Here is a 14,050-nt window from a genome sequence, read left to right as displayed (position 1 = left end):
AGGTATTTGCTTTGAATGAAGAAGATTCTCTTATGAACAGTTTGTATTTTTATGAAACTTACAGTCAATGTCATTTAAGTGACTAGGTGTATTTATGATTTTACATTGCTCAGATGTAAGAAAAATGTCTTTATTTTTGTCTGTTTTTATCACTAGTTAAAATGCAGGATTCAGAATTTTGAATATGTTGTTTCTGCAAATAGGTGCCTAGAATACTTGCTAAGAAATGATGCAAATCCAGGGATCCGGGATAAGCAAGGATACAATGCAGTTCATTATTCAGCTGCTTATGGTCACCGTCTATGTCTTCAGCTGGTAAGATTCCTAAATTCTTGTGGAACAACTAATATGAGTTTATATTCTAATAATTTAATGAAGATGATGATAAATGGATCAGTAAACAAATTCTGTTGCTTTTAAACATTTTTAGAATCCATATACCTGTCAAATTCATATTTGTCTCAGTCAGCTATCTGTCATTCTCTTTTCCCTTTCAAAAAGAAAGGACAAAATTAGGTCTCTGGACAGGGCTACTTATGTCTTTCCCTTACATTACCTCATATCTATGTAGCATTTACTTCCTCTGCTCCTTTATTTATTTTTTTAAAAAATATTTTTATTGATTTCAGAGAGAAAAGGAGAGGGAGAGAGAGATAGAAACATCGATGATGAGAGAGAATCATCGATTGGCTGCCTCCTGCACACCCCCGCTAGGGAGCGAGCCTGCAACCCAGGCATGTGCCCTTGACCAGAATTGAACTCACAACTGTTCAGTCCACAGGCCAACACGCTATCCACTGAGCCATGCCCGTTAGGGCTCCTCTGCCCCTTTAAATAAATGTTTTCCAAATGTTTCTAAAGAAATATAACCATGTCTTAAGTGAGAAATAAATGTCCCCATTGGAGGAAGTTCCCCCATATTTAGGGAATTCTGAAAGGCCATTCTTTTAGCAGATGTAGATGAGGGAGGCTACAAAGTAACTTTGTGTTTCAACTATGGTATCCACCGTTCACCCCACTTGGTTGAACAAGTTAAAAGATTCTCAGGTGTGTAACAGATGCTTCAAGTTAAAGGTTCTTTATTTAAACTTACCTTATAAATTGTATTAAACATTGTTTCCCTTCAAGTGAAAGTAAAATTCAAGGAGAGTGAGTATAAAAGATAGAAAAAAGGAGATTGACATATTTGATGTAGCATTTAGAACCAAAGATTACTATGGTATCTTGAGTCTAAAACAGGGGTGGGCAAACTTTTTGACTCGAGGGCCACAATGGGTTCTTAAACTGGACCAGAGGGCCGGAACAAAAGCATGGATGGAGTGTTTGTGTGAACTAATATAAATTCAAAGTAAACATCATTACATAAAAGGGTACGGTCTTTTTTTTTTTTAGTTTTATTCATTTCAAACGGGCCAGATCCGGCCTGTGGGCCGTAGTTTGCCCACGGCTGGTCTAAAATCTTAAATCCATGTGTCTAGGTTTGTGGTCTATTAGTTTATACATTTGCTTATTTAAAAGACTTAATTTTGGAGGAAAGGGAAGCACAAGCTCAGAATGGAATTTTAAAAAGTCCTATGTAAATATAGGCCTACTAGAGGCCCGGTGCACAAAAATTTGTGCACTTGGAGGTGTCCCTCAGCCCAGCCTGTGCCCTCTCGCAGTCTGGGACCCCTTAGGGGATGTCCACCTGCTGGCTTAGGCCCGCTCCCCAGGGGGCGGGGCGGGGAGGATCAGGCCTAAGCTGGCAGTCAGACATCCCTCTGGCAGCCCAGGAGCCCTCGGGGGATGTCCACTTGCCAGCGGGAACCAGGCCTAAGCTGCAGTCGGACATCCTTAGCTCTGCTGAGGAGGCGGGAGAGGCTTGTGGCTGAGCAGAGGTCCCCCTGTGGGAGCGCACTGACCACCAGGGGGCAGCTCCTGCATTGAGCATCTGCCCTCTAGTGGTCAGTGTGTGTCATAGTGACCAGTCTTTCTTTTGTTAGGGCCAATTTGCATATTACCCTTTTATTATATAGGATAGAGGCCTGGTGCATGGGTGGGGGCCGGCTGGTTTGCCCTGAAGGGTATCCCAGATCAGGGTGGGGGGTCCCGCTGGGGTGCCTGGCCAGCCTGGGTGAGGGGCTGAGGACTGTTTTCAGGCTGGCCACACCCCTTTCAGGGTGGGAGTTCTGCTGGGGTGCCTGGCCAGTCTGGGTGAGGGGCTGATGGCTGTTTGCAGGCTGGCCAAGCCCCCCAGCGGGGACCCTCACCCCATGAGGGTGTGGCCATCCTGGGTGAGGGGCTGATGGCTGTTTGCAGGCTGGCCACGGCCCCCAGCCACCCAAGCTCCCAGTGGATGCTGGCTGAAAGCAGGTATCTGGGATTTGTTTATCTTCTATAATTGAAACTTTGTTGTCTTTAGTGGAGGCCACAGCCGGCCAGGGCAGGCAGGAAGCTTGGCTTCCTCCATCACCAGGGCAACCAAGCCTCCTGCTTGCTCCAGCTCTGTGGCTGCTGGCTGCCATCTTGTTTGGGTTAATTTGCATATAGTCACTCTGATTGGCTGGTGGGCATGGCTTGGGGTATAATGAAGGTACGGTCAATTTAAATGTTTCTCTTTTATTAGATTAGTTAGTTAACATTTATCACTTTTATATGTAAGAATACTTCCTAAACTATTTTTTATTTAAAATTTTATTTCAGATTGCAAGTGAAACTCCTTTAGATGTTGTAAGTATAATTTCATTTACCTCCTACTATTCAGACTATTATAATTATTTATTTGCTCTCACCAGAACTATAGCCCATTTTACACATTCCTGGAAACAAAGATGGTGACAGAAATCATGTATGCGGTAGGAGGGAGGAAGGGTAGGGGGAGGTTCTTACTTGGTGGTAATTAAATAGCATTTTCCTTAAGCTCTTAGTTTGTAGTCTCCCTCAAAACTCTTAGCCTGTTTCAGGATGATCTGTTCTATAAGCTTGCTGACTTTAGTTTTTATTACATAACTAGAGGCCCAGTGCATGAATTTGTGCACGGGGTGGGGGGCACGGGAGGGACCGCAGGAGATTGGCTGGCCGGCCGGGAGAGGGACTGTGGGAGGTTGGTCGCTGGCTCTCAGCCCCCTTGGGAAATGGGCCACATCCACCACCACCCACCCCTGATTCCCCGTCCCAGCCCAGGCCCGAGGGCCCTGGCAGAGTCGGGAGAGGAGGCAAAGGTCACTGGACCAGGCGCAGAAGGAACGGACACCAGACACCAATGCCGCCATCACGCAGTTCCCTGCCCCCCCCCCCCCCTTCTTCCCTCGCTGCCATGCTGCCACCACAAGGATGGAAGAGAGAGAAACCCTTGTGTCGAGGGCTGACTTTCAGTAGATTGCAGTCAGGGAATTGCTCTGCTACGTATGGAACCCCGACTTAGAAGCAGATCTCTATAAATGGTTTAGCACCAGGAGCTGATGGGGGCCAGCCGGCCCCTGGGAGGGGCTGCAGGAGGTTGGCTGTGGGAGTACACTCACCACCAGGGGCAGCTCTTGCATTTAGTGTCTGCCCCCTGGTGGTCAGTGCATGTCATAGCAACTGGTGGACCAGTCATTCCGGTTGTTTGGCCCTAAAGGTCGCTTAGGCTTTTATATAAATAGACCAGAAGCCCAGCACACGAAATTCATGCATGGGTAGGGTCCCTAGGCCTGGCTGGTGATCAGAGCCAATCGGGGCCTTCTGGCTGCCGGCCGGGGCCTTCCTTCATTCCACACCGCCCCCTGGTAGTCAGCGCATGTCATAGCAAGCAATCAGTCTCCCAGTAGAATTCCTGTGGGGCCAATTTGCACATTAGGCTTTTATATATATATATATATATATAGAGAGAGAGAGAGAGAGAGAGAGAGAGACAGAGACAGAGAGAGAGAGAGAGGGTCTGAGATTTTTACATTTATATTTATGTATAAGTTATACTCTGAAATGGATTTTAACTTGGGGGGAAGGGAGCAGGGATAACTGCTATAGTATATCTAAAAGTGTCATTTCTGACATTTAAAATGCTTTTCTTTCTCAGTTAATGGAAACCTCCGGAACAGACATGCTGAGTGATTCAGACAATAGAGCAACAATAAGCCCTTTACACTTGGCTGTGAGTAGTATTGCCTGCACAGCCAACTTGATGGCTGGTTTACTGAAAATGCCTCATGTCTGTGCTGACTCAAACTAGTACCCAGAACTTTTGATCCATGTAATGATGGTCATGGAATTAAAACTTTAAGAACTTCCTTATTTAGAGAACTCTTGAATGTACTTTTATGTTTTGTTTTGTTTTGTTTTGTTTTGTTTTGTTTTGTTTTGAATGTTCTTTGGGTTTCCCCCAAGGCCTAATCTAAGGGAGAGAACATACCTGTGATGTGAATTTAAAACCACACTGTCATAGTAGAATGGCTCCTAACTTGCTGAACACGTGGTATAAGAGCTATAATTTCTGTGGTGTTTCTGTAACTTCTGCTTACATTGTGAACTTGGGATGCTGACTGGGTATGTGTTCACTGGTCCTTCGATTGCTCGTGCTATAGGATTTAGCCATGTGCTGTCTCTTTTAGTTTGTGATGCCTCTGAAGTTTTCCTCACTAAGAGGAGAAAGGAGAGAGTGTGACAGTTCTTTAAGTCAAATATGGGAATGAATTACCTTAGGAAATTTCAAGCAGAGCCCAATCTAGTTCTTTCTGTGCCGAAGGAAGAATTTATTTTTGAAACAAACGGGTTACAGTTGAGGGAAGAGTGGGAACTTTGAGAATCAGGAGACTTGGGTCTGTCACCAGGTATATTTGTGAGACCTCTGATTTTAAGTATAGTAAAATGGTTACAGGGGTACTACTTAAGCTAATATGGATCACTCCAGGTTCAGTGATCCATTTAATTTGTTCTTCTCACATAGACTGTTATATTCATCCTGATCTCCTTGCATATGTCTTAGCACTGACATGTGCACGTTGACTTTTCTGCAGTGTCTTTCTCCCCACTTCCTTGCCATGTTCTAAATAACTAAGAAGGCATGCTGAAGCTGTCTGCTTCCTTGCCCTTTGGGTCTTTGGAAATATTATCTGCTCTTCAGACTTACATAGTAAATAAGTCATCCAGAGGACAAAGCCAGCGTGGAGAAAATAGCTGTTTTACAGTTGGTGGCAAGAAATGAAGTCTGAGTAGATGACTAGGCAATTCCTCTTGCATCATCGTCATCATTCTTAAAATGATAGCACTGTCATTTCTTGAGCACATATTAGGTGCCAGACTAAGCACTTTGCCACGTCTTGAATAGTTATCTCAAAAACTATAGTTTTTTGTTGTTTTTTTGCTAGCTTTTTATTTTATGGCTAGTGTGAATGGTGCTGCTATGAGCATGTGTGCTAAGTAGTGTTTTAAGCTGGAATGAGAACAATTTTGTAATTTAGTAATTAGACTTAATGAAATGTGGTTATGCCACCACTTCTGCATTTGTATCTACAGTGGGGCCTTGACTTACGAGTTTAATTAGTTCCGAGACCGAGCTCATTAAGGAGCTCGTTAACTCAAATTACTCTGTCAACTCAAAGCAAAAAATCGGCTGAGAGACAGCTGGTATCTCAAAAAACTCGTTAGTCGGGACACTCGTAAGTCAAGGCCCCACTGTATTTCTGGGAGGCTTCAGAAATTACTTGAAGTGGATTTTTTTTCCTTCCAAACTCTTCTAATCTAGGACAGCTTGACAGTTAAAACACAGTGGCTTGAGGCTTAGTGAAATTGGTCTTGGTTCCTGTCTTCACACATACTAGTAAACATACAAGTCTCCAGCCTATACAAGGACATCATGAAGGAAAAAACCCCTGTGGCAAATCGTCATGGCTCCTAGTCATCCTTATTTTCTCTCTTCTTTTCTTATTGTCTTCTGCATAAACCGTGTTTCTCAAAGTCCATTCATTTAGTAGCATAATTTCACTGATCTGGTGAGGAACAAGGTTGGATGTGGTCCTAAGACAGTAAAAGTTCAGTGATTTCCAGTCACTTGAACCTTTGAGAGAGTCAGAAACATCAAAGAGATCAGTAAGGCCTAGAGCAGGGGTGGGCAACCCCTGGCACGCGTGCCAAACATGGCACGCCAGTAACTTTTGCTGGCATGCGAAACCCTCTCTTATAATCTTCCATTTACAGTTTTTTTCTTAATATCAACATTTTTATTTTTCAGATAAGTTCAGTGTAGGTGCATCTTAGATAAATACATAATTTTACATAACAAGTTATCTTAAAGATCATAGACATGGATTGATGAGAGAGGGGAAGAGCAATTTGTATGCCTCTGCCTTCCTAGATCCAACCAGTGTTTTGGTTTCATCCACATACGCTTGTGAATCTTTGTTCTCAGTGATGAATTTTGTTAAGTCTCGTAATAAGAGTAGACTGATAGATGAAAGTAGTAGCTCGTGCATATCTCTGAAGGTCACGAAATATAAACCTGATGTAAAATCTCTGTCATCAGTGATGCAGCAGCAAAAGTCCCACTGATAATATCAAACGGAGTCATAAAGTTTTCTATTGGACTATCAGTGTACATGTATACATTAAAAAATTAATGTATTTTTCATCATCATATACTGTGTTTTTGTCGCTCGAATGAATTTTATTATTTCTTCAAGGTTCTTCACATACGTACACCTTAAGAGATATCAAGTAGGCGTAACATGTTCTGAAAAAATTAGGGTTGGCACGCAGAAGAATGTTGAGTCAGAGATTTTGCTGGTTTTGGCACGCACTCACAAAAAGGTTGCCCACCCCTGGCCTAGAGCACCTTTACTCTTTCTGGTACTTCCTGACATTTTCCACAATAAATGGCTTTATAGCCCTTTGATGCAGTGTGGGGCCTTCTCTTAGCTGTGTATCTTTTTTCAGATTAGGAGCAAGTGAGATTTAGCTCAAGTATGGTAGAATTTTGTGTTTTTCCATTCCCAGTGAAAAATTCAAAAGTGATAATTTACCCACCTGCTAATCTGTAGGTGTGAATGGCATCAAAAAATAACTTCTGAAAGTCCCTTAACTACAAAGTGGCCGTGTCAGTGAACTAGAGAGAACATTCCCTTGGTGCTAGAACTGTGTCTTGTTACTGCTTTATGTCCTGCTCAGCATCTAGTCCAATGAGAATAATAAATGTTCATTTGACATGTTGGTTTTTTAAATGAATTATCTGGAAAGCGCTTTTATCAGGCTGTATAAAAAAGCAGAACTTCAGTCTGACAAATTTTTAAATCCTGTTACTCTATTGTACTGCTAGACAATGCCTCACACATGGCAGTCATTCAAGCAGGGTTCAGTCTAAGTATTTTTGTGCTAAAAGAAACGCTTATTTTTGAGATAGGGCATATTATTCAGTAGAGGGAGGAGTCATTTTAATTTGAGAAATCAGAAAACTCAAGTACTAGCTTAACTTAGTTGCAGGCTGTCTCTATAATTTAAGTATAGTGAAGTTTTATCAGGAAGTTAAAAGAAGACTGAATTGTGACTGAAAAATCAGACATTGGAATCTGAATAGACTTAGAATGAAAGTTTTAATTGAATCCATGTCACATATCCATTCAATGTCTGCCATTAACCAGACATTGTAGACTCATGAAAACATCACATGTCATTTGATTTTTTTTTAATATATTTTATTGATTTTTTACAGAGAAGAAGGGAGAGAGATAGAGAGTTAGAAACATCGATGAGAGAGAAACACCGATCAGCTGCCTCCTGCACATCTCCTGTTGGGGATATGCCCACAACCAAGGTACATGCCCCTTGACCTGAATCGAACCTGGGACCTTTCAGTCCGCAGGCCGACGCTCTATCCACTGAGCCAAACCGGTTTCGGCTGAATTTTTATTATTTGCAGAATACTCATTTCTTAACACTATAGCCTATTTGGTTGTTTAAAAAGTTATAGTTAACTTTCTGAATTCTAAATACTGAAACTTTGGATTAGCTCAAATATAGTAATAATATGAAGACAAGTTTGCTTGCTTCTTTGTTTTCTAAAGTTTCTGGAAAGTCGGTCTAAATATGTATGTATATATGTATGTATGTATGTATTTTTATTCCTAGGCCTATCATGGTCACCATCAAGCACTGGAAGTGTTGGTACAGTCTTTGTTAGATCTTGATGTGCGGAATAGTAGTGGAAGAACACCCTTAGATCTTGCAGCATTTAAGGGCCATGTTGAATGTGTGGATGTACTCATTAATCAGGGAGCCTCAATCCTAGTAAAAGATTACATTTTGAAGAGGACACCTATACATGCAGCAGGTATGTCAAATATTATGCATGGTTTTACTTACCACTTTGCACCTAATATTCTTTTCTTTTTCAATTTGACTTTTCTGCTTTGTCTTTCTGTCCCTTTCTCCCGCTAGTACTGCCTATTTTTACCATATTCTAAATGGTAAAATCATTGTCTACCTTAGCAATTGGATTTATGTGAGCCTAACCTCTGAAGTACTTTATCAGCAAAACAATGCAATACAGTTTTTACTTTTTAATGGAAGTTATTTTAGATTGATATGTGCTTTTGTTTAACAATTGATAAACATTTTGACTTAGTCTACCAGGGCACTGCATTAAATATCTATGTAGACAGTTGTTAAGCACTTACTTTATGCAAAACTACTCCGTGATGCGATTTTGTAATGTGGTTGTGTGGAAGTGCAAAAGCATGTAACCGTGTCATTGTGATGACTTGTTATGTCTGTGTATCACTAGCACATGCAGATTCACAACTCTACAGGGATTACTACAAGGCAGTATTCATTTTATTTTATTTTTTAAATTCTTCATTAATTTTTAGAGGCAGGGGGAAGAAACATTGATGTGAGAGCAGAACATCGATTCGTTGCCTCCTTCACACTTTCTACTGGGGATAAAGCCTACAACCTGGGCATGTGCCCTAACTGGGAATCGAACCAGCAACATTTTGGTGCATGGCACGATGCCCAACCAAATGAGCCACACCAGCCAGAGCAAGGCATTTTAAATAACCAAGACTGGTACACTTAAAGAAATCCTAGCCAAGTATTTTTCTCATCCCCGATAGGCCATCTCCATATGATTAAAGTCATTTCACTTAGTTTTTATAGAGTGATCCTTAAGGACGTATTTGAATATTGAAATTTTGCTTCTGGTCTTTTGAGAAACTTGCATTTTAGAAGACCATAGATAAAACTACCTGTTGCTCCAGAGCAGCCTTTCAGAAGCTATCAGATATTCAAGCAGGGCTCAAAGGCAGAAGTTTTAATAATGGATTAAAACTCAATAAATGTATGAATATAAACAGCTAAGAGGTCAAAATGCTATCATTTTCTATTATTCCGAAAAAGAGGGAGACTATATATTTATATCATTCTGCAACTTGAAAAATTATCAGTACATCTCTTTTGCAGTTAATTTAAATCTTTCATGGAGTGTTTGCACTCTTAATAGGTAAAGATTGAACCAAGACATTAGCCTGTCCCTCACAGTGTCCTGTACTCTGAGTCCCAGCCACTGAAAGAGCTACAGCTATAGGTTACTGTTAATGCCTTTTTTCAGTAAATGGAAGCCTTTGCTCTGTAGATGCCTTTCACATTTGGAGATCTGCTTGTAAGGGAGCACCTTACTCATGAGTCGTGAAAGGACATTGAGTGTTTTTTGTTTTTTTCCTGGAGGTGAATTGTAATTCTTTTTAGTGCCAAACTAAAAGGTAGCTCAAGTGACAGTGTTTTGTCTCATAAAATGTCAGGGCTGGTGTCAGCAGTGGTGTCAGAACTCTGAAAGATTCTCTCTTACCCTCTTGCCTTTGCTCTCATGTCGGAGAATGGCAGCTGCTGCTTTACAAGATAACATCTAAAATCAGGAAGGAAGGAGGGCTTTTCATTATCCAGAATAAAAATGTTTCCCAGAAGCCCTCTAGATTTCTTAGCATCTCATTGGTTAGAGCTGGACCGGTACTCACCTTGAAACCAATCACTGGCAAAGGAAAAGAAGTTATTGTGATTGACTTGGTCTAATGATTTCACCCCTTGGCTGGAGGCAGTCCACCCTCCCTGACCACATTGCCACCATAAAAGCGCTAAATAAATTGATCATTCTATTAGGGCAGATAATGAGGTATGGTTAAGGCTGTGATTTTTATATGAAGAATTTATATCCTGTTTAATCAACAAAAGCAATAGAGACCTTCTTTGTATCTACAGATATTTTTCTTTCTTGCCTATTACATTCAGTAAACTATCCCAAAATTATATCTAGGAAGTGTGCTCTAAGATGGACATTTTCTATTTTATTATTACATATAATTACTGAAATGTTTAATTATCACTTTACAGCAACAAATGGTCATTCAGAATGCTTACGACTACTAATAGGAAATGCAGAACCACAGAATGCTGTAGACATTCAAGATGGAAATGGACAGTAAGTTTTAATAATGTTCAAATTATTTTTAGGATGTTTGTTAATCTTTATGCTTTTGTCCCTATTTTAGTAAGCCTGTCATAATATGTAACTGAGTCACATCAAATATAGTTTTTTAAATTAACCATGCTTTAAAGTTGCATCACGAAAAGGCGCGTTTAGAAAACAGGCGTGTGTGCTGTTTTTCATGGAGTGGAGTCCTAACTGGTAACACTGAACCTGTTCCTATTATTGCTCAGGACTCCTCTGATGCTGTCTGTCCTCAATGGGCACACAGACTGTGTTTACTCACTGCTAAACAAAGGAGCAAACGTAGATGCCAAAGATAAGTGGGGAAGGACAGCATTGCATAGAGGGGTAAGCAAAAATAATCCCATTTCATTTCGAATTGTTTTTATAATCTCATTTTGCCTAAACTGAACTAGGCTGTTTATTTTTCGTCATTAAATTTTTACCAAATAATCTTTACTCTTTTCCTTCAGTATTGTTTTTGAATGCTAATTTATCACAACTATTTTCTTAAACATTTCTATCTTAACTTTTTCACCTTGAAACGTCATTATTTTTATTGAATTATAAGTTCCTCTTCCTGTTTTTCATACTGTTTAAATCATGATAAAGTTACTGCTTTAACTGACTCTTTAAGTCACTTCCAGTAAAAATACTGAGTTATTCAAAAATGATAAATGCATTGTGAAAGGATATGAGGAATATGGACTTTAAAAATATGAAATGTAAAAATTTTAATTAGCTATAATTGGCATGTAATACCCAACATAATATATTCAACTATATGCAAACAATCTTTCTTTCAGGCAGTTACAGGCCATGAAGAATGTGTAGATGCATTGCTTCAACATGGTGCTAAGTGCTTATTTCGGGATAGTAGAGGGCGGACACCTATCCACTTGTCAGCTGCCTGTGGACACATTGGTGTTCTGGGAGCCCTTTTGCACTCAGCAGCATCTGTGGATGCAAATCCAGCCATAGCCGACAATCATGGATATACAGCACTTCACTGGGCTTGCTATAACGGTTAAGTATACAGATACAAACTTACATTAAATGCCTGTTATGTGCCAAACAGGGACAGCTAACTGTAGCATTTGAGATTCCTGAAAATGACATATTTATAAGGAAGATTTAAAGTTTAAGATAAGTAGGAAGCCTAGGAACAATCTACTATGTAGTCATAATGTACTCCAGCTCCTCATTGTGTTAAAGCCAAGGCAGTAATGGTCAAAGATGTTTTGACATAAGCTATCGCCAAGTTTGAAATTTTTCTGAGACCTTTGCTTCAGGTATTTGCATTTTAAGATACTTTTATAATATTATTTCCAATGTCTTTTATGTGGTATGCTTGTATTTTAATTATGTTCTTTTACTTTGTAAATGTACTTATTTTAGGGAAAAACTGACTAAGGTAGGAGAAAAATGAAAATGCATCACATTCTAAACTGAAATTGTGTATTTTTGTGAGCATATTCTTAACATCCTTACATCAACAATACATGTATGCTCAAAATTTTAAGGGAATAAAATTCTTGCAGATCATAGAAGTAGAACCTTTCATGGTTAACTTAACTTTGATGCATGGTTAGAACAGACTTACCTTTAACTTTCAAGGGGCTAACAGTCTCAGTCCTTTTACAGGCAGGCTAATTAAAGGTTCTCAGAGAAGGATAAAGCAGTTTTTTAAGTTATAGATGTTTAAAATGGAGTTTAGCTTGTGAGTTTTCACTAATTAAAATAATGTAAGTAATGAAGCATATTGAGACGTGTTAATCTTTTCCTTGTGTAGGGGCATATATTTGACCATCTTAGAAAACACTCAGGTACATTGTGTGCAGTAGGAACATAAATTGTGTCAGAGTTTGGGCTTAGGCAGACTGGGGGGTGAATTTCAGTGTACCAGTAGCATTCAGATTAAAGTTAGCTGTGAGAGTGTATCTACAAAACTATTTCACAGTTCTAACAACTTTTTCTCAAAAGGTAGAGAAAATATAAATTTCCTCTTTATGTAATGTTAATATGATGAAAGAAGAGAAATCTGAATTTTGCAAAATTCTAGTTTGTTTTCATAAGCATCTTCTAGATACAATATTTTGGTTTTCATATTAACAATTCTTGTGTGAGAATTCTATTCTTTTGCTATGAGAAGGTTTTGGTCTCTTCCTGAGGATTGTTCTGTGATGACCATTGATCATCCTTCAATTCTGAGTACTGATGGCACCATAAAAAAACTTAAATAATTAAATGTATTGCTAGTTGAAAAGTTTTGTCAGTTTCATTTTCTACTACCTCCGATCCTTAGCCAGCACAGCCTGGAATCCCATAAAGCCTTTGGGTTTCAACCTCTCTTTTTCCCTTTTCAACCTACTAAAGTTGGTATTTCATGAGTATAGTGTAGTAACCAAAGATTAGTCTTAAGTCAAAGAAGTTACTATATTTTGCCATTGAAATTTGATTTGTTTTTATAATGTATCTTGAAGATATTTTACAAGTATAAGGAAAACCAAAACCATAATACGGTAGTAAAACATCCGCAGATGTGAAATTTATTTATTTAAGAAGTCTGAGATAAAACTAGTCTGAAGCAGACGTTTATTGCTTTTTTTTATGTATCAGTGAGAATTAACATTGGAAGAACCACAAAATAAGGTATTTTTCCTCAGATAAAGAACATTTAGTTATAAATAAATTGCTGTAACTGTTTTTTGGGGAGTTGCTATCCATTATAATATGCAGGTCTTTATGCAAAACACTGTTTCCTTAAAGTGAGTTTCTACTCTATCACTACTGAATTTAGACTCTCTGAGCCATCGGTTCTCAACCTGTGGGTTGTGACCCCTGAAAATACATCCTGCATATTAGATATTTACATTAAAGTTCATAACAGTGGCAAAATTACAGTTATGAAGTAGCAACGAAAATAATTTGATGGTTGGGGGTCACCACAACATGAGAAATTGTATTAAAGGGTCACGGCATTAGGAAGGTTGAGAACCACTGCAAGCACTTGTGTACCAGTATAAGAGAAAATTTTGCATGAACCACTTGCCTGGTTGCCATTTAAAGATCGTAACAGATGTGTCTAATTTCCAGACTGTAGCAAGATTGTGATAATTCTGAATCGAGCTGGAAGACATTAGTGTTAGCTATATGCAATACGGGACTATAAGACAGCCTAAAATTAATACCATATTTATAGCCAAATGCCTGTTTTGTAATTTGGCATTCTGAGAATAGAGTGTATGAAATGGTTTTACTTTGACTGGTAATTATTGTACAGCTGAAAGAAAATTGGAAGCACTCCCCACTCCAACAGAACAGAAAACATTTTTTCCTTCAAAATTGAAATGGAATGGCAGCAAAGTTTTATAAAAGAACTGGTTATACATACTACACTTTAAAGTTCAGATTTTCAATTTATGTAGTCATTTTAATCACAGAACTTAAGAGAATTTACATTATCTCATTTTCTCTTAAAAATGTATCAATTTTTATGAAACTGAACATCCTCAGAATATCCCTCAGAAATATGAAGAGATCAATTTTATCATTCCTTCGTAAACTAAGGCAAAAGTGATGAGTTTTTCAACTTGATATGACCCAGTACTAATGTATTTT

At 39.1% G+C, this 14,050-nt stretch overlaps 1 protein-coding gene across 15 annotated transcripts in view; it reads left to right on the top strand.

The window, feature by feature from the left end:
• The window catches only part of ANKRD28 (ankyrin repeat domain 28), a 148,711-nt gene that overhangs the window by 124,281 nt on the left and 10,380 nt on the right, over positions 1-14,050 (top strand). For all 15 annotated transcript variants that reach the window (XR_004971580.1, XM_036332677.1, XM_036332678.1 and 12 more), the window contains 7 exons: positions 204-315; positions 2,683-2,709; positions 4,037-4,111; positions 8,077-8,278; positions 10,333-10,420; positions 10,660-10,777; positions 11,236-11,455. Coding sequence is in view for 14 of the 15 variants with exons in the window: in XM_036332677.1 (XP_036188570.1) it covers positions 204-315; positions 2,683-2,709; positions 4,037-4,111; positions 8,077-8,278; positions 10,333-10,420; positions 10,660-10,777; positions 11,236-11,455 (842 nt within the window). In the remaining variant the exon portion in view is untranslated. The remainder of the gene's footprint in view (positions 1-203; positions 316-2,682; positions 2,710-4,036; positions 4,112-8,076; positions 8,279-10,332; positions 10,421-10,659; positions 10,778-11,235; positions 11,456-14,050) is intronic.

Source organism: Myotis myotis, unplaced genomic scaffold (assembly GCF_014108235.1).
Source record: "Myotis myotis isolate mMyoMyo1 unplaced genomic scaffold, mMyoMyo1.p scaffold_m19_p_13, whole genome shotgun sequence".
In the NCBI taxonomy this organism is placed as follows: domain Eukaryota; kingdom Metazoa; phylum Chordata; class Mammalia; order Chiroptera; family Vespertilionidae; genus Myotis; species Myotis myotis.
Note: the sequence above shows the minus strand (reverse complement) of the source record. Positions and strands in the feature narration are given on the sequence as shown.